The sequence below is a fragment of the Heloderma suspectum genome, chromosome 1 (assembly GCF_057233095.1).
Source record: "Heloderma suspectum isolate Gila_16-S chromosome 1, 16-S_ref, whole genome shotgun sequence".
Lineage (NCBI taxonomy): Eukaryota > Metazoa > Chordata > Lepidosauria > Squamata > Helodermatidae > Heloderma > Heloderma suspectum.
In genome coordinates, this window is record NC_139458.1 from 175798283 (window position 1) to 175821898 (window position 23616).

At 41.3% G+C, this 23616-nt stretch overlaps 1 protein-coding gene across 1 annotated transcript in view; it reads left to right on the top strand.

The window, feature by feature from the left end:
* The first annotated feature begins 463 nt into the window (after positions 1-463).
* Positions 464-23616, top strand: part of KCNJ3 (potassium inwardly rectifying channel subfamily J member 3) — a 193884-nt gene continuing 170731 nt past the window's right edge. The window contains exons 1-2 of the mRNA XM_084811011.1: positions 464-1696; positions 16906-17122. Coding sequence (XP_084667137.1) covers positions 1016-1696; positions 16906-17122 — 898 coding nt within the window. The 5' untranslated portion in view covers positions 464-1015. The remainder of the gene's footprint in view (positions 1697-16905; positions 17123-23616) is intronic.

A 23616-nucleotide genomic window follows, 5' to 3' on the forward strand; every position in this document is an offset into this window, starting at 1 on the left:
CGGAGAAGGGTGGGAGAGCCATGGCTGCCCCCCTAGTTTGATGAAAGGCACCGCTAGGGACACTCTCTCTCTCTCTGTCTCTCTCTCACTCACGCACCCCAGCAGGGGCTAGCACACCACACACATACACACGCGCGCGCGCACACACACACACACACAAAACGCACCCACTGACCAACTCCTCCGGCACAACGAAGTAGCTGCCTCCCGCTGAAGGCTGAAGCCGCGAGGCGCTCGGTGGCTTTGCTCGCTCCTCTGCGCCCGGGCGTCTCCTCTGCGTCCTGCTGGGCGGCAGAGGCTGTTCCAGCTGAGGGCGCCGCGGGGAAGGACGGACGGAAGGGTCTCTTGGCGGCTGTCCGCGAGGATTAGGCGCGAAAGCGGCAGGAGGGAAGAAAGGAACTGTGGTGGGGTCGGGTCTGTAATTATTGCTTGTTGCCGTTCCTCTGCTTCCGAAGTGGCGGCGGTGGCGGGGTGGGAAGAAGAGAAGAGAACCTGCCTAGCGATGTCTTTGTGCCCGGTCCTCAGCCCCGCTGAGGGGAGAAGGAGAAACGGCGCCAAAAAACGACTGCCCGTCTGACTGACTGCGGCTAGTTTGCGCGGGATTCCACCTTTCCCGCCCCCTCACTCCCACCTTTCCTAACTTCCAGGAGCGCCAGACTGAGATGCTGCAAGGTAAAGCTAAGGCGGTACTGCGCTACATGGGGTCCTGGTTTTGAGTGGGAAGGAGGGGAAGAGAAGGAAGGAGAGCTTATCTCTGGACAAAGACAGGGGGGGTGGTGGGGGGGGGAAGGGGGTGGCCCACCAAAGCAAGGGGTTGTATCGGAGGTAAGGGGAGGGCAAGAAAAGTAAGAGGGAAATAAATAGGGGGGTTATGTGAGGGAGAAAAGAATAGGAGAGGAGTAAGGAGGGGAAGGGTGAGAGAGGAAGTGGGGAGAGGAGAGGGAAGTGTCCCATTATCTCTTGCCCCAGCTGTGGTGAACTGCAGATCAGTGACTCTGGCTAGCCTCTTCGTATTATGTCTGCACTTCGAAGGAAATTTGGGGACGATTACCAGGTAGTGACCACCTCGTCCAGTGGCTCAGGCTTTCACCAGCAGCAGGCATCAACCCATAAGAAAAAGCGCCAGCGATTTGTGGACAAGAATGGCAGGTGCAACGTGCAACACGGCAACCTGGGCAGTGAGACAAGCCGCTACCTGTCAGACCTGTTCACCACCCTGGTGGACCTCAAGTGGCGCTGGAATCTCTTCATCTTTATCCTCACCTATACTGTGGCCTGGCTTTTTATGGCCTCCATGTGGTGGGTCATTGCCTACATGAGGGGTGACTTGAACAAAGCCCATGATGAGAAATATACTCCTTGTGTGGCCAACGTCTACAACTTCCCCTCTGCCTTCCTCTTCTTTATAGAAACAGAGGCTACTATTGGTTATGGCTATCGATATATTACAGACAAATGTCCGGAGGGCATCATCCTCTTCCTTTTCCAGTCCATCCTGGGTTCCATTGTGGATGCATTTCTCATTGGCTGTATGTTTATCAAGATGTCCCAACCTAAGAAACGGGCAGAGACACTGATGTTTAGTGAACATGCTGCCATCTCCATGAGGGATGGCAAGCTCACCCTCATGTTCAGGGTGGGCAACCTCCGCAACAGCCACATGGTCTCTGCACAGATCCGCTGCAAACTCCTCAAAGTAAGTTCAGGCTCTCTGTGCTAATCTCTTGCCCTCTGTGCTAATCACACATGCATGTTTCTGTGTGTTTGATCTTTGTTCTTGTAATTTTACACACATCTTTCCGCATCTTTCTTCCTTAAACAGGATTGCACTAAAGCATGCATACCTCTTTCTCTCCTTTCACCATCTACTCTTGCAGTGTCTCCTTCTCCATCCATTCTTCTAGAGAACTCTAAGCACTTCGCTTTCCTTGGTTTTTCCACCTCCACTGCATTTGCCTTGCCATTTTCCACCAGTTCTCTTCAGTTAATATCCACTGCTGTATATCTATCTCTGGTTCTGTTCTCCTTAAAGTCTCCACCCCACTGTCACCCCACTATGTTCTTTCTCCTTAAAACCATGGAATCCTTCATCTCTGCCTCAGTTCAGGCTGCATTTCTCTTTTCCCTTTTTGTAAGCTGCTTCTCAAACTAGAATTCATATTAAGATCTTTCCCCTCCCCAGGCTTTAAAGTAAGACATACTCTCCCTCCGCTACACCTCTTCTTTTTGTGGTACAATCTGAAATAGTTCACCAGAAAAAGTTGTCTTTTTTTTTAATCCTTGAAACTCATTAAGCCACCTGTTCGTTTATATTTTGTCAATTTCTGTTCTAGACCAATATATATTTTGCATTTTTGTACACAATTGCCTTCTGGAGTATATGGATTATTGTCGTGCAGTTTAAAAGAACAAGAATGATAATCTGAATAATTTTCAGAGTTTAATCATTCTGTTGAAAATATTGATCAATCATAAAAAAAACACCCCACACTATGAAGGTAGTTCCCTAAATTCAGTGGAGGCCTAGCTTCAGAAGTATGGGTTGTTCACAGGGATGTCATTACTTCGTATACCTCCCAAGGACCAGTAAAAGTGTAAGGTATTTTCTACATTCTGAATATCACTTTGTCTTTCTTTTAATATTGCTCAGGTAAACCTGATCCATAATCTAAATTTGATCAAAATCCTAAGAAAAAAGTATATTCCCATGAGCTGCTTGTGTACGCAGTTAATTTGTTTAAATGCGCACCAGGTGCTCTGAACACCTCAAAGTGCTGCACAAATCTATTATTATCGCTGTTCTTGAGAGACTAACTGTAGAAGATTACAGCTATGGCCTTAAAAAAGAAACATTCGAATACTTTCTGCTTTGTACATTGCTATATACAGTATCAAATAAGGATTGCTTGTGCTACATTGGCTTGGTGAGAGGCAATGCTGACTGATCTCCTATTAAGACTACCCTGTGGGCTTGCATGCTCCTCCTTCCCTGTCATGTACAGGGGATATCTCTCCTCCCTTTTCAAGCGTACTACGGCTTGTGTGGTATTCCTGGTGGCATTTTCACTAACTATAGTGCCAAATCACAGTTTGCAATCATGGTTAGAGGCAGGTTTGCAAACTGATTTGGACTAACTATGTTACGGCTAACATCAGTGGACATGTGATGCTAATGGGGAGGAGCTCAAAGTAATACTAATGACGAAAGAATAGAAATAGCAATAGAATGATCTTATATAGATTTTTTAATAATATATTGCAGTGGTGAAAATAAAATCAAACACGTTTTTCTGGTATTATTTTTTGCTGGCTTTGTGGTTTTTGAATGCCACTGTACCGAAGGATACTTTTTTATTAAGCTAAATCTTCGCTTCTTTAGAAAGTTCAGACTTGTCCTTATACTAGCCATGAGTACAATGGGACTTTCTTCCCCTCTCCTTCCAACTCCAGAATCTGCTCCAGAGGGTTTCCCAGGCCTCCAGAGCAGATTACTCCTGTGGGGGAAGGAGTACTCATCCCCTTCCCAGTTTTCAGAACCACTTCTGTCAGTGGAACACCACAATTGGATCCAACCCCATGATCATTTTTTATGAGACTTACTATGTTATCAGTTTTTCATTTTGAGTTGATGCAGATCCATTGACTTCACTGGGACTCTGTTATGGGTTTAAGTGTTAGACATATGAATGCTATGAAGAGGTTTTTCCAAATGTGTTCAAGTAGGGTACCTGTTGATTTCAGCATTGTTTGCTGGATGAGAGTTTTTCTTAAGTCACTTTTTACTAATTAAGCTCTGAGTTCTAAACATTGCTGAGTTCTGCAACACTGTTGGGTAAAGACAGATATAGCATTAAGGTAGAAGTCACAGTTGGTTTACAGCTTACGTAGCAGACATAGTAAACTCTTATTCAGTCATGAGATACCAGCTTCAATGAAGCTTTAGTGACACTTTCAGTTCTTCACTGATGGTGAAAAAATGAAAAGTAAACCATGAGAAATTAGAGAAGTTTGTAACCACCACATAACTGCTCCCCTGAGGCAATTATTAAAAGTTAGAGTGAAGTGTTCTTGGTTACTTTAGACAGGATGATATTCATAACTGTGATAGATAATAAATGAAGAAACTTTGCACCACTTACTCTGAAAGGACATACTTACAGATTCTTTGAAATTGGGAAGTCCCATTAATATGCAATGTAATCACAACTTTTCATTTATCATCCAAAGAGGTAGCTTACACTTTTATCAATAATTTAAAATGGCGGGATAAACTATAGGTGAAATATCCTCATTGGTGTTTGCCTAGTCTTTAGAGGGCAGCAATAGATACCACAGAATGCACTTGAATTATTAGGCTCTAATAACCAATTATGAAGAACAGACTATGGAATTTAGCACAACCCTGAATTTAAATTAATTATTTCTCTGGTCTCAGATTTGCATTGCACACCAATTACTATACTGATTGAAACATTATAACATTGCTTCTTTCTGTAACATTGAGATGTCTCTGCATATGATTTACTATGCAGCTGAAGCTGCTTTCAGAGTTACACTGCAGTTCAGAAAATGTGATCAACTTTACAGGAAGGCATTGCACCTTACAGCCACATAGTTATATAGTGCATGCTGTCCAATGGGTATCTTATTTCAGAATATTTTTACAAATACTCTTATTTAACTTGTATGGTATAATATAATTTTAGAAAAAATGAATTTAGACCCAAAGCATTAAGAATGAATAAACTGCACCATATTCATGCACACATTTGAAATACGTACTTCCTGCATTTTATATAATATGGTATAGTAGTATATACTGTGATTAACACAGAACCATACATGCACAGATGTCCTGCTTATTGCTTGTGAAACCTGAAATGATGAATGGAAGGAACCATTCTGTTACAATTCAGCAGAGCACCCAGGAAAAAAAGTCTGCAATTTAGGTTGCTGTAAAGGATTTTCTTAGGAAGTACCAAAAGAAAGTCAGTAAAATGTGCCTGAGACCCTTTCTAGGAGACAAAAGACAATCTAGATCCACTGTGAAACTGGCAAATGTATTTCCCTCTGACTCCTAAATACAAAGAACAATGGGATATATATCTATTGAAAACAAATGTCTGTTGAAAAATTTGGATTTAAAGGATATAAAAACATGCCTTTCACTTTTGTGCTCAGAGACACAAAGAAAACAGTATGTTTATTTCTGTCCCAAGAATGAGATCTAAGAGCAAACTGGTCAATTAATGTTCATTTATTGACCTGGTTTGCATGTAAGGGAAAAACTATGGTTTAATTAACTATCGTTTGCTGAATCATAGATTGTCGTTATGGGTGAACCCAGAATTATGGGTTAACCATGAGCTGTAGTGCAGTGGTTAGAGCCAGTGTGGTTTAATGGTTAGAGTGTTGAACTGTGACTCAGGAGATCTGGGTTCTAGTCCCTAATCGGCCATGGAGTTCACTGGGTGTCTTTGGGCTAGTCACTAACTCTCAGCCTGCCCTACCTCACAGGGTTGTTGTGAGGATAAAATCGAGAGGAGGAGGACCATGTAAGCTGCTTTGGGTTCCTTGCAAGAGCAAAAAGGTGGGATATAAATGTAATAATAAATGAAGAGAACCCATGGTTTGTTGTTGGGTTGTGAACTGTGGGTTGTTTAAACCATGGGTTGTCATTACATGTGAATACAGAATTGTGGGTTGTTCACGGGTTGTTTCGCCAGGCTACAGAGGAAGCAGGCAAGAGCGGTCCAAGACCCCAGCCTCTTTACATGCCAGTAGAGCAGTGTGGCAAAGGCAGCCGAGATACAGGGAGGGAGTGGGTGAAGGACAAGGAGAAAAAACAGGGACTGAGAAAACAAACCATGCTTTTTAATTATCTGTCAGACAAATGCTGGGTAGGGAAACAAACCATGGTTTAAATAAACCATGGGTTAGCATTATGTGCAAACCAGGCCTCCTTTTCACAAAACATTATCATATTGGATAAAGCATAGTTAAGTTAGGTTCAGAAAACATTAATCATAGTGAATTGTACTTTGACATAGTTGGCAAAATTTGTGAAGTCACATGTATATGAACTGAGTGGAGTCACCCTGAAGGGTGGAGGAGGAGGGAGAGTAAATTTCATATAGACAGTTCACTTAAAATTAGTCTACAGACCATTTACATTTCTTTACAAATAAAAGGAAGATGTACACTCAAACAAAAATCTATGTTCCTAATGGCATAGGGAAAATAAGTGCATATACTTATTGTTAAATGAGCAAAGTCAAGTATCTTCATTTGTAAGCAGCTTTGGTCTAATTTTAGGACTCTGTTTAAAAACATTGTAACCTTCTGGGCAATGTTGACATTACGACCATCCAGACATATTAGAAGTAGGACCACATACAGGGAGAAGGAACATGAAAATTGGGGGTGGTTTTATTTTACTCCAAAACTTATTTATGGAGTCTAATGTTTTTATCCATTTTAGATAACCATTCAGGAATGGCTCTAATTGGCAGCTGTTCCAGTGGCTCCTTTCCTGTAAAAGCCCTTGGGTAATCCTTAGGCTCTGTGGGTAGTCCTTCTACACACATTAATTGTGGTTAGGCAGGGGTATGGTAATGTTCGTATGCAGTTCCCATTCATTTCAGTGGTGCTTCCTTTATGTGTGTGTTTGCATCTTGATGGGGAATGCATGTGGCCTCAAAATCTGCTCCTCACCCTGAAGTGATGGAAGCAATGTGAAAAAATATGAATTAGCGGAGGAGTGAAAAAGTTCTGAAAGGACAATACCATATTTGATTAACTGATATGAATCAGTTTTACAATAGCCATTTCGAAATTTCATGCTTAGCAGTTGTATTTGGTCAAATCCATCTGCCTAATTGATAGTGTCTGGTTACACTGTAGAACATTAAGGTTTAGCAGAGTTATATGACCAGCTAACCTGGAAGGAAGCATCACAGAACATGTGACTGCTATTCTTACCAGATAGATATCAGAATGTATAGAGGCAATAGATATCAGAATGAATAGAAGGATGCAGCAAGGCAGCAAGTGTAGCACAGCAGGTAGAGTAAATTGGAGTAGCGTTCAACTCAGCTATAAAGTTCATTGGGTGTCCTTGACCAAGACCTTCTCAACCTAATGGACCTCACAGCATTGTTGGCATCTTAAACTAATGTCTTACTCCATGTATGACTGGGGAAGGCAATGGCAAACCACCCTGCTACAGTCTGCCATGAAAATGCCAGCGAAAGCGGTGTCCCTCTAGAAATCAGCAACGACTAGGTGCTTGCACAGGAGGAACCTTTCCTTTTCTTTCCTTACTCCATGTACACCATGCTGAGTTGGTTCCTCTAAGCAAGATGAATTAATGTAATAAATGAAAGTAAATAAATGAAAAAACAAAACAGACAACCATAGACTCTCAGTCTGAATAACTACAGTTAATGCTCACAAAAAATCCTTCAGCATACATCTTCAATATTTTTATACATTACTCTTCAGTTGCTATTTTTGTAATTGTAAGCTAGTTTCTGGTTAGAAAGTAGGGCAAAAATTTAAGAAATACGTATTTGTTTAGCAACTTACGTCCAACTCCTCTGAACTGGAACTGTATGTCTTGCTGAGCTTTAGGCTCTGTCAGTATTTAGGCCATTCTGTGATACTAATTTTCTAATCATAAGCATTGTAGATAATCAATATGACTTAAACTTTCAAAATAAAATGCTACAGATGAGTCTAAAATGCATGGTACATGCAGATATATTTTACGGAGCATTTCATGTTTAAAATATTTATGTAAAATCAGTGTTGTGTAATACGATGGCATATCTGAGAAAACACAGCCACTCATGTAACCGTAGTGAATTTTAATTCCCTATCATATTGGAATCCTGTCAAATAAAACCTGCTAAATGTCATTTGGGGTTTTCTTCATAGTAATAGCATATCATTTCAAAGCTAAAAGTTCAGGTATTTTAAAATATAACCCTTAGTACATGTCATAAGATCTGAAATATGAATTGTTTGGAATATTTAAAAAATCTAGTAATTTAAAACTATCCTTTGTAATGTAATTTATTTGAGAAGAAATTCTTCATGAGCAGAAGGGTATAAAATAAGGCTTAGGTTGCAATCCTGTCACTTACTTGGAAATAAACTCACTGAAATAGACGTTGTTATATATATATATATATATATTTATATATTTATATATATATATATATATATATATATATATATTTAATATGTGAATTATGTCAATCCATACGCATCTGTCTGCACATTTTAAAAGTTAACTACACAATGACAACATCCTAATTCGTTCTACTACACATTACTATCTGTTTCTTATGGGGCCAGGTATCCTCTTAAAAAAAAAACACCCTGAAGAGTTTTCAGTTACAGAAGAGCAATACTTTAACCAAGATTTCACATAACCAGCACCACTTTGGGAAGGTATCTTTTAATGACTCTGTGCTTGTCCATTTATCTGTTATTTAGGGCACAATCCTATTTTTGTATTGGACGGCTCTAAGGTCAGAACACTCTCGACATTTGCAAAGCTCTGCTGGCAGGTCAGAAATGAGGAAGGGGTGGAGTTTGCCACTCTTCCTCCATTTTTTTTTGTTTAATCATTTTCCTCCTGTTGCAGGCAATAGGAGGAAAATCATTTAGACCCACTCCAAGACTGGTTTGAATGCTTCCCCTGTGTTTGGGGCATGGTTGGGGCTGGGAGGAGTTTGGATCCTTTGGATTCAGAGCCTCCCCTGCTCTATACACACCATGACCTAAGCTTCCCCCTTTTCCTCCTCTCTAATATCAGGGAGGTGAGGGTGCCACTGTTTCCATGGAGACAAGGAGGGGGGGATATGAGATCATATACCCTCCTCCAAGATCAGAGCTATCTCCAACCTTGGAGGGTTTTTTCCAATCTATCCTATGCTGTCCCCAAGGGCTATAAGATTGCCCTGTCTGTTACTTTTAAGTAATATTTATTTATTTATTTATTTATTTATTTAATAACTTTATATTGCGTTTTGGCCCTAACAAGGGCCTGAAGCATTTATATAAAGGGCAAAAACAAACAAAACATCAAATAACTAAAAACATAAGGCCTTCAATTACATATTAAATGCCATTAAAAGCCAAGTAGAATGAGAATGTTTTCACTGTCCACCTAAATGCCATCAAGGATGGGGTTAATTTCACCTTCTTTGGGAGGAAATTCCATAACTGAGATGCTGCCACAGAAAAGGCTCGTATTGCGCTCACATTCACCCTAGGGCAGAGATTAATATGCCCAATATTCAGGTAACACTAAGTTGTCAGCTAACTAGGTGATATAAATTTTCCTATGAAGGAAAGTACAACCTAATTATATTGTGGACCCAGTAGATATTTGTAGTTGACCCAAAAAATATTTAAATCAAAGGCTTGAGATATAGTCTGTAGGGAAACATTTATTCAAAACAGCAAACAATATTTACATGATAACAAAATATCAAACGAGAACATATATGCAATATGCAAAATGCCTTTCAAAAAGACTTCTAAGAATTTTTTCAGGACCATGCTTTTCTTTTCTTTTTTTAAAAAAGAGAGTAAAATGGCTTATATATATGATATTTCTCCCAAAAGGAGAAGTCAAGATGAGAACAGGTGTTCCCATCCTGAAATCTCTCAGCAATGTCCATAATAATTATATGATCCTTGGTGAGATGTTCCTTGATGGCAAACAAAGAATGGAACTTCAACTCAGCTGTCTTTAACAATAGATGATCAATTTTATAGAATCATAGAATTATAGAATAGTAGGGTTGGAAGGGGCCTACAAGGCCATCAAGTCCAACCCCCTGCTCAATGCAGGAACCCAAGTCAGAGCATCCCTGACAGATGGCTGTCCAGTCTCGTCTTGAACGCCTCCAGTGTGGGAGAGCCCACTACCTCCCTAGGCAATTGGTTCCATTGTCGTATTGCTGTAACAGTCAGGAAGTTTTTCCTGATGTTCAGCCGGAATCTGGCTTCCTGTAACATGAGCCCATTATTCCATGTCCTGCACTCTGGGATGATCGAGAAGAGATCCCGGCCTTCCTGTCTGTGACAACCTTTCAAGTACTTGAAGAGCGCTATCCTATCTCCCCTCAGTCTTCTCTTCTCAAGGCTAAACATGCCCAATTCTTTCAGTCTCTCTTCATAGGGCTTTGTTTCCAGTCCCCTGATCATCTTTGTTGCCCTCCTCCGAACCCTCTCCAATTTGACTGCATCCTTCTTACAGTGTGGTGCCCAGAACTGGACACAGTACTCCAGATGAGGCCTAACCAGTGCTGAGTAGAGGGGAACTCGTACTTCCCGGGATTTTGAAGCTATGCTTCTATATATGTATTCTATGTATTCTGGCTTCTATGAATACAGGCCAAAAAAGCATTTGCCTTTTTTGCAGCCACATCACATTGTTGGCTCATATTCAGCTTGTGATCGACAACAATTCCAAGATCCTTCTCGCGTGTAGTGTTGTTGAGCCACGTATCCCACATCTTGTATCTGTGCATTTGGTTTCTTTCTCCTAGGTGCACAACTTGGCATTTATCCCTATTAAATGTCATTCCGTTGTTTTCTGCCCAGCGCTCCAGTCTATCAAGATCACTTTGAATGTTGTTTCTGTCTTCCAAAGTATTAGCTATCCCACCCAATTTGGTGTCATCTGCAAATTTGATCAGCATTCCCTGCACCTCCTCCTCCAAGTCATTAATAAAAATGTTGAAGAGCACTGGGCCCAGGACTGAGCCCTACGGTACCCCACTTGTTACCTCTCCCCAGTTTGAGAAGATCCCATTGATAAGCACTTTTTGAGTCCGATTCTGTAGCCAACTGTGGATCCACCGGATCGTTGTTTCATCTAGCCCACTTCGAGCTAGTTTGCTCATCAGGATATCATGGGGCACTTTGTCGAAAGCTTTGCTGAAGTCGAGGTATATTATGTCTACAGCAGTCCCATGGTCCACAAGGGAGGTGACTTGATCAAAAAATGAGATCAGATTTGTCTGGCAGGACTTGTTCTTGACAAATCCATGTTGGCTTCGAGTAATGAGTGCATTGTTTTCAAGGTGCTTCCAGATGGAATGCTTTATCATCTGCTCCAGAATTTTCCCAGGGATTGATGTCAGACTGACTGGTCTGTAGTTCCCAGGTTCCTCCTTTTTGCCCTTTTTGAAGATAGGGACAACATTAGCCCTCCTCCAGTCATCTGGCACTTCCCCCATCCTCCATGATTTCTCAAAGAGAATAGACAGCCGTTCTGAGAGTTCTTCTGCCAGTTCCTTGATTACTCTAGGATGCAGTTCACCTGGCCCTGGAGACTTGAACTCATTCAAAGTAATTAGGTGTTCCTTGACCATATGCCTATCGATCTCAAGCTGCAATCCTGCCCCTTCAGCCTGCACTTCACCTTTGCCAGGGGGGTCATAGACCCTCTTTTGGGAGAAGACTGAGCCAAAGTAGGAATTGAGCACCTCTGCCTTTTCTTTGTCATCTTTTATCGTTTTGCCATCCTTATTTAATAGCTGAACAACCATTTCTTTCCTCTGTCTTTTACTATGCACGTAGCTGAAGAAAGCCTTTTTGTTGCTTTTAGTATCCCTTGCTAACCTCAGCTTGTTCTCAGCTTTAGCCTTCCTGACGCCATCCCTGCAATTCTGTGCTGCCTGCTTGTACTCTTCCTTTGTTGCTTGGCCTTCTTTCCACTTCTTATATGTGTCCTTTTTTGTTTTCAGGTCATCTCTAAGCTTTTTGTGAAGCCACATTGGCTTCTTCTGTTGTCTTCGACCTTTTCTTCTTGTTGGAATTGTTTGTAATTGTGCCTTGAGAATTTCCTTTTTTAAAAGCTCCCACCCATCTTGGACTCCTTTTCTCATTAGCATCGCTTGCCATGGGTCCTTACGGATCATTGTTCTGAGTTTATTAAAATCAGCTTTCCTAAAATCCAGGGTGCACGTTTGACTACACTTGGCTTTGCTTCCCCTAGAACCAAGAACTCAAGTACAACATGGTTGCTTTCTTCCAGAGTTCCTGTAACTGCTACTTGATCCACTAAGTCATCTCTGTTGGTTAGGATCAAGTGAAGGATGGCCGATCCTCTAGTTCCTTCCTCTACTTTCTGTAGGAGGAAGTTATCTGCCACACAAGTCAGGAATTTCCTGGAGGGGCCATGTTTTGCAGAATTTGTCTCCCAACAAATATCGTGGAAATTGAAGTCCCCCATTACAACGACATCATGCTTCCTTAAAACACTGGCTATTTGCTTTTCAAAAGTTTCATCCTCGTCTTGATGACGAGGCCAGTAGTAGACTCTGACCATCAGGTTACTTTTATTCTTTGCTTCATTTATTTTGATCCAGATGCTCTCGATGGGGCTACCAAGCTCTTCCTCCTGTATTTCTGTGCAGAGATATGTATTTTTCACATACAGTGCAACCCCACCTCCCTTTCTGTTCCTCCTGTTCTTTTTGAACAAGTGATATCCTTCAATTGCTGTATTCCAGTCATGAGAGTCATCCCACCAAATCTCAGTTATACCTATCAAGTCATAATTTCCCTCTTGTATTAAGTTTGTTCTGTTTGTTTCCCATACTCTGGGCATTAGTATATAGACATCGAAGACCATGTGCTTCATAGTTGGCTTTCTTCTTATATGTGTCTGAAAACTATTATTGGGCGCTATTAGAGCTGTTCTCCCCATTGCAGTGCATGAGCCTATGTCCATTGTTACCCCCAACATTACATCTCCCTTCCCCGTAGGATTCAGTTTAAAGCCCTCCTGATGAAGTTCTTCATGCTGTGGCCAAACACATTCTTCCCATCCTTTGTGAGGTGCAACCCATCCCTAGCCAACAGCCCATCTTCCAGGAAGTATAGCCCGTGGTCCCAGAATCCATATCTCTCTTGTCGGCACCACCTTCGTAGCCAGTCATTCACCCGGAGTATTTTTCGTTCCCTTTCTATCCCTCTTCTAACTACTGGAAGGATGGATGAGAAAACTATCTGGGCCCCAAAGTTCTTGAGTTTCCTTCCCAGAGCTTCAAAGTCTGATGTGATTTCTTCGTAGCTCCGCTTGGCGGTATCATTTGTTCCCACATGGATGAGAAGAAAGGGATACCTGTCAGTGGGCTTTATGAGTGCAGGGAACCTTTCAGTCATGTCTCTAATCTGTCCTCCCAGGAAACAACATACCTGGTGAGTCCACGGGTCTTTGTGACATACTTGGGTCGCGATCCCACGCAGCAAGGAGTCTCCCACTACTACCACTCTTCTCTTTTTCTTGTTGTAGGCCTGTGTTTCATCGCCTCTGTTTGACTGACCTTCAGCCTTTTGCTCACTCTCATGTAGGTTCCCCTGTGATTCTTCCTCTGCTGGCTGTCCTCTAGTCTTATCTGCAAGTACCTGGAATCGGTTCCACAGCTCCACTGCTTCCACTGGTGCAGAGTGGCGTCTAGTTCTTCTTCTCCTAACTGTCACCCTTTTCCAAGGAGTATCCTCTACTCCATTGTTCTTCACCTCAGCATTTCCCACTTCTGCCTCATCTTGCTGTTGCTCTTCAAGATTCTGGTCTTCCCTTTGCTGCTGTAGTTCCCCCTTTCTGTCCAAGAACGCTTCGTGTTCTCTTATTCCCTGGAGGGTCAACAGTCGCCACTCCAGTCCACTTACTTTTTCTTCTAGCAGCACGATCAACTTGCACTTGTTGCAGGTGTAGGCCATGTTGTTCTCAGGCAAGAAAACAAACATTGCATACACCTTGCAGGTCACCACCACTGGAAAGTCTTGTCCTTCCATAACCTCTTTTCCCTTTTTGTGTCTAGCTTTGTGATTGTTCTAGACTAACCTGTGCCTGCTCCTCTACTCAGTAGAGGTTAAAAGCAGAGTCCCATTGGTGTGGAAGTGTGTGTTACAAGACAAATAAAAGAAAAAAAAGTTAGTTAAAAAAGAAAAAAAATGTTAGGGGCCTCCCCCTTGACCTCCCCTGCTGAACTCCCCTGACCAACTCCTGTTTGCTCCCCCTGTTTGCTCGCTCTGGTCGCTCTCTCTCTGGGAGCTTGCTTGCTTCTGTAGTCCCTGGACAAGCTGGAGCAGCTTGCTCTGCTCTGCTCTGCTCAGCTCTGCTCAGAGGCGGGAAACAGACTGAAGCTTCCTGCCCACTCAGCTGCTGGGAGTACTCAGGCCACCCCTCCCCCCCAATTCAGTTGGAGCTTTCAGAAGCACCTGGTGAGCTCACAGCCACTCAGAAGGATAAAGGGCAGCCCCCTGGGCTTCCTGCAGCCCACTTACCTCTTATCCTGCGTCTCCTTTAACTTAGCCTCTGTCTCCTTTGAATTTTACCAAAATTCCCAGCTATGACTTGGGTGTAATATGTTTATCTCATTTCTTTGATTAACATTTCTAAATAGTAGGTTTCTTAAGTTCCAAAAATGAAGATACAATTTTTACAGCCTGGGTTTTCTGCATTTGACATCTGTTGTGTTTGTACTAGCTGAACTATGGACTGCTTTGAATTCTATTTAATCTTTAAAATATTTCATCTTATTTTCATCTACTCAGGTCATAAGTAGAAAATATTAACAATGGTATCTTTACCACCAAATTATCCAGCCTTCCCCTTTACTCATTATCTGAACCATGTGTTTTCCCCCCCTGAGTTTCAATGGAAAATGTTTGAACCTTGTTCGTCACTTGTTACTTAGCAATTTTCTACATGAGGCATTAATTCAGTGCTTGTCATTCCCTACTCATGGTTGTTTACGGGTTCTTTAGAAGATGTCATGACTTCCAGTTTTGCTTCTGTTTTTTAAGAGCACTTTTGGCAAGTTTTTAGAACAGGGAAAATGCAGTATTATTTCTGAAAGCGAAATAAAACAGTTTTTCCACTTGTGTGTTTGTGCTATTCTGCTATACCACAGTGCCACTTAGAGGTTATGTAGCAGAAAAGCAGGAAAGTAAAAGCTCCTCATGTAGTGCTCAGATCTCAATTCTGTGAAAACTGGAAGTTGATTCTGTGGATTAACAGCCTTGTGTTGAGAAGCCTTTAGGCTAACAATGGTAGGCTAAGAGGTCAGAGGTGAAAAACACAGTAAAGGTTATAGCAGATTTCCCCATCCAGATGCCTTCCAGATGTTTTGGACTATAGCTCCCATCAGCCCCAACCAGCATGGCCAGTGATCTGGAATGTTGAAAGTTGTAGTCCAAAACAACTGGAAGGCACCAGGTTGAGAAAGGCTGGGTTACACCATGAATCAAAGAGAATGAATGCATCTGGCAGCATCAGAAAGATTCTAGCTTAGTAAGAGATTGATTTTAACTCATATTTTCCTTGTCCTCTTTAATAAGATGTGGGAAACAAAAACAACAACAAAAAACAAAAAAAGTTAAAAAAGTAACAACTTTCACAGGATGTAACAAACTTACAAAGTTCAATAAGGTATACTATAAGAATGCTTAAGAAGAGCACAAAGGCTGTAGGACAAAAATGAATCTAATAAAAATAACAGAAGTGAGATTGAGTCCGTATTATCTTTAATATCTATGACATTGTATCCCCACCAACTGAGCCTCTTTTGGTGGTGGGAAATATATAACAGGGCCTCCAGAGATAATCCAGTCTAGGGAGCAGTTTCATATGGAAGAAGGTGGCCTTTCGGATATACTAGCTGTAAGCCATTTATGGTTTCATAGGTCATACCAGAACCTTGAATTTGGCCTTAAAAAACAAATTGGAAGTCATTGCAGTTGACAGAAGACCAGTGTCATGTGCTCTAAAAAGCATAGACCAGAGATGAATCTGGCTGCCACATTTTGTACCATTTTGCAGTTTCTGAACGCTTTTTAAGGGCAGCCTCACATAGAGTGCATTGCAATAATCTAATTGGGAAGTGACCCAAGGATGTATCACTATGGCCAAATTTGCTTTTTCCAGCAAGGGGCACAGCTGGCGGACTAGCTGAAGCTGGCAAAGGAACTCCTGGCCCAGCAGCCACCTGAGCATCCAGGAGTAATGCTGGATCCAGGAATACTCCCAAGCTGAAAACCTGATCCTTCGGAGGGAGTGCAGGCTCATTTAGAACAGGCCGCACTCCTATCCTGAATTACTTTGTCTACTGACCAACAGTGCCCCTGTCTTGTCTGGATTAAGCTTCAACTCATCAGCTGATATCCAGTCCATCACTGCATTCAGGCAACAGTTCAGAACTTCTACAGCCTCCTTGGCATTCATTGAAAATGAGGTAGATCTGGTTATGATCTGCATATTGATGAGATCCAAACTCCAGATTACTTCTCCCAGTGGCTTCATGGCAATATTCACGAACATAGGGGATACAATAAAGCCCTTAGACAAGAGGCTGAACTATAATCCCTCAGCACCATTTTCTGAGATGACCACCCGTATGGAACCACATAAGGGAAACTCCCAGTAATGCAGATGATGGGTCAGCCTGTAAAGGGACCACAGAAAACACAGAAAAATTGGTATGTATTGCATATTCTCTGTCAGCCTTCCCTGCAGTGCAGGGTACTTTCGGTGACCCAGCGGCAAGTTCAAAATAGCGTTCATCCTTTTCTGTCACTTCTTTTAGCACTGGTGCCCAGCAGTTCTGCAGATCTTGTGAGCTAGTGAGCTTTTAATTATAGTAATATGTATTCATAAATAATTAACGCATGTTCTGTAATGTTTGGCTTCTCTCCCTGCCCCACCCCGCCCCGAAAATAACATTGCTGGATAATCATTTTGTTAGGAGTTTGTTTCAAATGATTGATAGCGCAAAGTGTTGGCAAGGATATGACTTGCTGTCAGACTGTCTTGAAAATCACTGTACTAGTTTGTGATTTCTCTCTCTTTTTCTTTCTTCATCTTTTGTGTAGTCTCGGCAAACGCCTGAGGGTGAATTTCTCCCCCTCGATCAACTTGAACTGGATGTAGGTTTTAGCACGGGGGCAGACCAACTTTTTCTTGTTTCACCGCTTACAATCTGCCATGTGATCGATTCAAAAAGCCCCTTCTATGACCTTTCTCAGCGAAGCATGCAAACTGAACAATTTGAAATTGTTGTCATCCTAGAGGGCATCGTGGAAACAACTGGTGAGTAGTGTGATCTCAAGGATGATCAAACCATGTGCTTGTGTTTAGTTTCAAATATTATTTTCCCCTCCCTGATTGCACAAAAATGAAATTGAAAGGTTTTCTGTGCAAATGATTGTTATGGACAAAGTCAATGAAATACTCATCAATAATTTTGAACATTAGGCTTATGTTTCAGAGTTCCTGTCTGAATATGCAAGAGGGCTACTGGAGAGACACTTGATTGGAAATGACTTCCACAGGCATTTGTAGTGTGAGGTATTGCTCTGGAAACCCCACTCCCCTCAAAAGGCACACAAAATTTGTATGAAACTGGGTCTGTCTATATTTTCAGTGTAGGGGTGAATATTGGGTGTGCAAACAACCTCTGCATTCATTTCAAAGATTAGCTCAGTATCTCCTTGTACCAACCTTGCATGTGGCAAAGGAGTATATTCCAATGTGCTGGATGTTCTGGTCACTATTGCCAGTTATGTTAGAGAAAGGACCTATTACTTACAACAGATAAGAACATAACAAGAGCCATGCTGGATCAGACCAAGGGCCCATCTAGTCCAGCATTCTGTTCACACAGTGGCTAACCAGCTGTTGAGCAGGAACCTACAAGCAGGGCATGAGCACAACAGCACCCTCCCACCCATGTTCCCCAGCAGTTGTTTTACATAAGCTCACTGCTTCTGGTACTGGAGGTAGCACATAGCCATCAGGACTAGTAGCCACTGATAGCCTTCTCCTCCAGAAACGTGCTCACTCCTACAAAGCTGTCAGTTTATGTCCTGGTCATCCATCCCTCTTACCATCCATTTGGTCTGACCCATTTGCTTCCTAGGATGTCAGATAAATTTATGCTGGCACTGTGGGTGGAGCCTTCCAAGTCTGTCTGGGTTCTTTTGTTCAGTATCTGAAAATCTCAGGTTTGTGAGGCTGTACTAATGCTGCTTACTTTGGTGGCTGAGGCTGTTGTTTGTTTTGACTTCTTTTTGCTTTTGAGTTTTCCTCTGAATTTTCTTGATTTAAGATATTCTTGATGTTATAATGAATAACTGACAAGTTCACGTGTCATGGCAGCATCTCCTGGGTTGTTGATTAAAAGGTCGTTGCTTTGTGGGTTGTTTAGTGATCTGCGAACCCAGAAATTCTGGGTTGTTTATGGGTTAAACAACCCAGAGTTAACAATTGCTCATGGTTTGTTGTTGGGCTAACTCTGAGTTGTTTAACCCATAAACAATCCAGTGTTTCTGGGTTATCACATCACAAAACAACCCAGGAACGGGGGCGTTCCTGGGTTGTTGATTAAAAGTGGAAACGGATCGTGCAAAGCTCACACAGTTTGCTTATCCCTGGCAGTTCCTGGGTTAAACAACCCAGGAATTGCTACTGTGATGTGCTAACTGGGTCAGTGAATAAAGATTTGCAGGAGGAGCCATATAGAAAATAATATAAAGACAGAAGGTGAAAGAGCTGGAGCTGAGGAGATTCATCAGTCTTATTACTAGCAATTGTAGATGGAAAATTGAAGTGCAGAATCAAAGACATTTAATAGGACATTTAATAGAAAAGGGGATGGTACTGTAAGTGGACAGAGATGAAAACAGAAACTGATTTCATGCGTAGGAAATATACATTGGTTCCCTGCACTATGGATAGTTATTACTGAAGTTGTTTCAGAGAAGAGAAATGCCACGTCATATAAGTAAAGAAACTGAATCCAACTTAACAGTCTAGTTTATGTAATGTATCTTCTTTAAACAAAGAAAGTTCTTAAAGTTAAATTTAGCTCCAAATATTATAGGCATTCTGACAAATAGCATGATACTTAATTTGCCCCAGAATTAAATAGCAAATATATTAGTCCTGAACTTTGCCTGCCTGCCTGCCTCTCTCTCTTTCTCTCTCCTTCTCTCTCTCCTTCTCTCTCTCTGTCTATTTGCCAGTGACCCCTGGGATTTGGGGAAATGACTATACAGGCTAAGCTTCCCTTAGATGACTTGAGAATTATTTGGCATAAGACATTTGGCAAAAGCCCAGTTTTGGACAAGAAAACCCTGGCTTGCAGTCATGGATAATGTGGAGCGTATTACAGATAGTGACTGCAACCCATGAGCTACATCTGACAAAGAGCCTGGTTTGGATATGCAAATAGGATAATGCGTTGTCTATAAAAGACTGAATACATTAATATAGAGGAAACAGTTTGATTGGGTTCCTTCCATCCATTGCCTGAAGGGGTAACACCAAAGGAAGCCACTCCTTTGGGTGTTGTCACTTTGTGGCGGAGGCGGGTTGCATGAAGATGAGGTGCCATTCTTTTTTGGCTTGTGTATGTGAGTCTGAAGAGGATTAAGGAGATGAGTCTGAAAAGTCTGTACCTCTTCACCTAAGAGGTGGGGATGAGATGAAGTGAGAACTGGGCTGCCATGAGTGAGAGGTGGGGCTGCCAGCCAATTCATGTAGGTAACTTTAGGGACTCCATGACACATTTTCAGAGTGGAATTGAAATCTGTTTGGCTTAATATACACTGTGTGTGTTAGGATTCAGTACCTCTGTTTTGTTTGAAACTGCTGGTTTAGATTAGATTATTACTATTATTTTTTATGGTTGGTTTAGTGATATTGATATTGGCTTGAATCCTCAGATTCCATGAATATTACTCAGCTCATGAGATGCTCTTGCTGGCAGAAGGGTGGGTCAATTTTCACTGATTCTCCTTTCCCCCGCAGCCCCCTGAAAAGCTGTTATAAGGTGCTTTGAGCACAATCTTGTGGAAAAGTGACATACAAATAAATGTGATGATGATATAGGACTTTTCCAAATGAGGATTTATTGAGGAATCACCATAGCTCATTCACTCATATTTCACAGGTGATCCAGACATCATTGTTGTCCTTTTGTAATCTGCCCCCGTGTTTTCCAACAGTTCTCCCAAATTTTTGGGTAATGTGGAAAATCCATTAGGAATGAAAGAGCAGAACAGCTGCACGTTTTGTTTGATGGTGTGGACAGTAAAATGTGGAATAGAAGCAGGGTGGGGGGAGTTGTCCCTGGGGAAGGTGGATGACATGTTCGAGATACCCCTCCTTTCCTGATTTCTTGCTGTGTATTTCCTGTTCTAGATCCATGTCCTGCAGCTCCTTCCAGTTCTTCCTGCAGCCACTTAATTGTTTCTTTTGCTGCATTACTCCAGATGTGAAGAACTGAAATCGCTTGCTTAACTTTGTAGTTTGATTTGATGGTTTTAAATATATATATATATATATATATATATATATATATATATATATAAAAATAAAGGTGTTAGTGGTATTCTGGAGGAACAGCTTTGCACAAGGACTATAAATAAAACTTTAAAAGTTTTAAATAGTGTGAGACTGCTTTGCAATGGTGGTGATGGTGGGGGCACTGAGGCTTTATTTTTACATAGCAGTGACGTGTTGCCAAGCGGCGGGGGTGGGGTGGGGAGAGAGAAATCTGCTCAGTCCTTTAAAAAGAAAACTGGTGTGATCTCCACAGGGCTCTTCAAAACAGCATTATTTATGTATTAATTATTATATTTCTATACCGTCCAATAGCCAAAGCTCTCTGGGTGGTTCACAAAAATTAAAACCACGAGTACAGCATAAAAAACAATACACAATATAACTACAATATAAAAGTACAACCTGCATAAAACCCAGCAGCAATGCAGAGATTTAAAATACAGTAACAAATTTAAAACAGCAAAGCTAAAAGACTAGAATGTTGCAATGCTAAAATTCCTGGAAAAATAAAAAGCTCTTCACCTGGCACCGGAAAGAGTACAACGCAGGTGCCAGGTGAACCTCTCTAGGGAACCCCTTCCACAGCTGGGGTGCCACAGCTGATAAAGCATTAACAGTCACTTAGTTATTTGTTTGCTTTGCTGCTTTACTCCTGGAATGCAGTACTGAGATCGCCTGCTTAACTCTGTAGTTGGTTTTTAAAACTATAAGTATAAATACATGTTAGTGGTATTCCAGGAGAACAGACTTGCGCAAGGACTATAAATGAAAAAAAAAAGTGTGAAACAACGTTGTGGTGGGGAGGCGGGGCACTGAGGCTTTCTTTTTACGAAGCAGGGAGAGGGGAATCTGCTTAGTCTGCTCCCAGCCAGTAGATCCCCTTTCTAGCAGCCATGTTTGTTAGGAAACTGAGCAGGAAGTTAGCAGATTCGGGAGACATGTGTGCTCCATATTTCTAAATTAAGGAATTCTGAAATACTGCATGTCTAGGAAGACATTTTTTTTAAGAAAAGCAGTGTGTGTAGGCAAGTTACACTACCAACAGGCATGCCCAGAATGGAAAAAGGTACTGTGGGAGGGGTACAGAGCAATGGGAAGAGCAAGGGGGAGGGACAGGGAAACAGCACCTGGGCACATTCTGTCATGGACTGCCCCCCCCCCTCCCCGTGTGGATGCGAAATCCTACTATGCCCACTGAGAAAAAGGGAGTTGGTGTGGATTGTGGGTTGCAAAACTGCATGCAACAAAACCCAGTACTGATACTGTCTAACTTCAAAAAAAGGGCTGCATGTGGAAAAAAAAGGGCTCCATGTAGAAAAAACCCATAGATTTAATTATAGTGGTATAAATGGTTGTTACTCTTTAAATTAACTTATATGGTATCTCAAACCTAGGATTAATTGCATTAAATGATTCTGATTGTCAGATTCCAAAAAAGCTTTGTTGTAAACTGGCCATTTTGGGGCTGTCTGCAAAATAAGAATTATAAAAAGTTTCCCAGATATTCATGGAATTTGTGTTTAAACAACCATATACATATGTGTCATCAAACATAGATAAAATGATGAAGTTGCTCTTATGTCTATATTTCTTTCAGTAAGTTGAAAACTAATTGGTATCAATACAAAAAGAATAGTTAGAACTTTGGTGGAAGTTTTGGAAATTTATGAGAACAGTTATCTTGTACCACCAGGCAAGAAAGTCCAAAAGGGCAATCCTGGAGTGGCAATCTGTTGATGTGCCAGGTAAACAAAATTCTTCATCTAGCATCCAGATATGGGCACATTGTGATCCTTGCTCGATTGGGTCTATGTGAAATCCCTTATAGATGGTCATTGTCTAAAATAACTTTGGGAATTCACAGATCTCACTGTGTGTGATCTATTGTATTCTGTTGTAAATTTTCAGTCAGCTCTCAGCATTTCAGGTTTGTGATTCTAGTTTAGATTTATTGTGTGTATTATGAGAACAGTGGTGGAAAATACCCCTTGCATGTATACCATTTAACTCCCCTCCTCCAACCAAATACAAGTAAATGTTTGCAAAATATATTATGTGGTTATTAATTAGTAGCCATTTATTTAAAAACAACAACAACCCTGTAATTTCTGTCTTCAGTGATACAATGTAATAATCCTGGGTTTAGGATGCTTGCTGAGATTTTTACAGTTTGAGACTCATCATTTTGTTAGTTCATATCAGATGTATTATGCTGAGCAATGCCATCCTTTTTACATTCCTTAGATTAGCAGCTGAAAAACTGAACAGCCACATTGCCCATATTGGACAGCAGTATATATGGCTGGTATGCAATGCTGAATTTACTATTGTTGTAAACAAGAAATACTTAGAGGGCAGGGTACTAAATTATTATTCCATTGGAGAATCAAGCAGAAGAATTTAGAATAGATTATCATGATTATGGACTTCCCACATAGTTGCAAATACCACGTGTGAATGTCATTGATGTTCATGCTTACATTGCTGTTATCCTGTTAACAGTTCAGAATGGTGGGTTGCACCAATCCCGCCTTCTGATAACCTTTGAAGTTCCACCCTCTCTGTCAGCAGGCTTCATCATCCCTGGTGAAACAATCCCTAAGGGTTACAGAAGTGGTGTGGGGGTGGGTGGGAGGAGGGAAAGAAAAACTAGGGAGTGGGTATAGCACTGTATTTAATTCCTTGGAGATCTGACATGGGAGTTGAGGGCCTTATAAGTAGCAATGGCATTGTAACAAGAGATTGGGTGCAAACATCACCTTTTGTTTTGCCTTGCATTGATTGAATTGCCAGTTGTTTTACATAGAATAGCTTTTCAGAGTGAGATTATTGATTTTCAAGTAAAATAGAAGAAATAATACATCATATCTTGTTTTTAAAGGTAATCTTATTTATATACTTATTAAGCTGTGTTGACAATTTCTGTAGGTTAGCATTGAACATGTTATTACAATACTGTATTTTATATATCATTCTTGACATTATTGAACATGCCTTGTGGACAGCTCTGTCCTACTTGCCTCTAAACATAAAGATTTTTTAAATTTATTCACATAAAAACAATCAAACTGCATTTCTATAATATCCAAAGCTGCGTACGAAGTATCAGACAAAATAAAACCAGCATTTATAAACAGATGAAATAACAAATGAAACAGCACTTAGCCACCTTAAGACTTGCTTAGGATGCCTTTGCAGACTTATCATGGGGCATAAGGGGTTGTGACAGTCCTGCC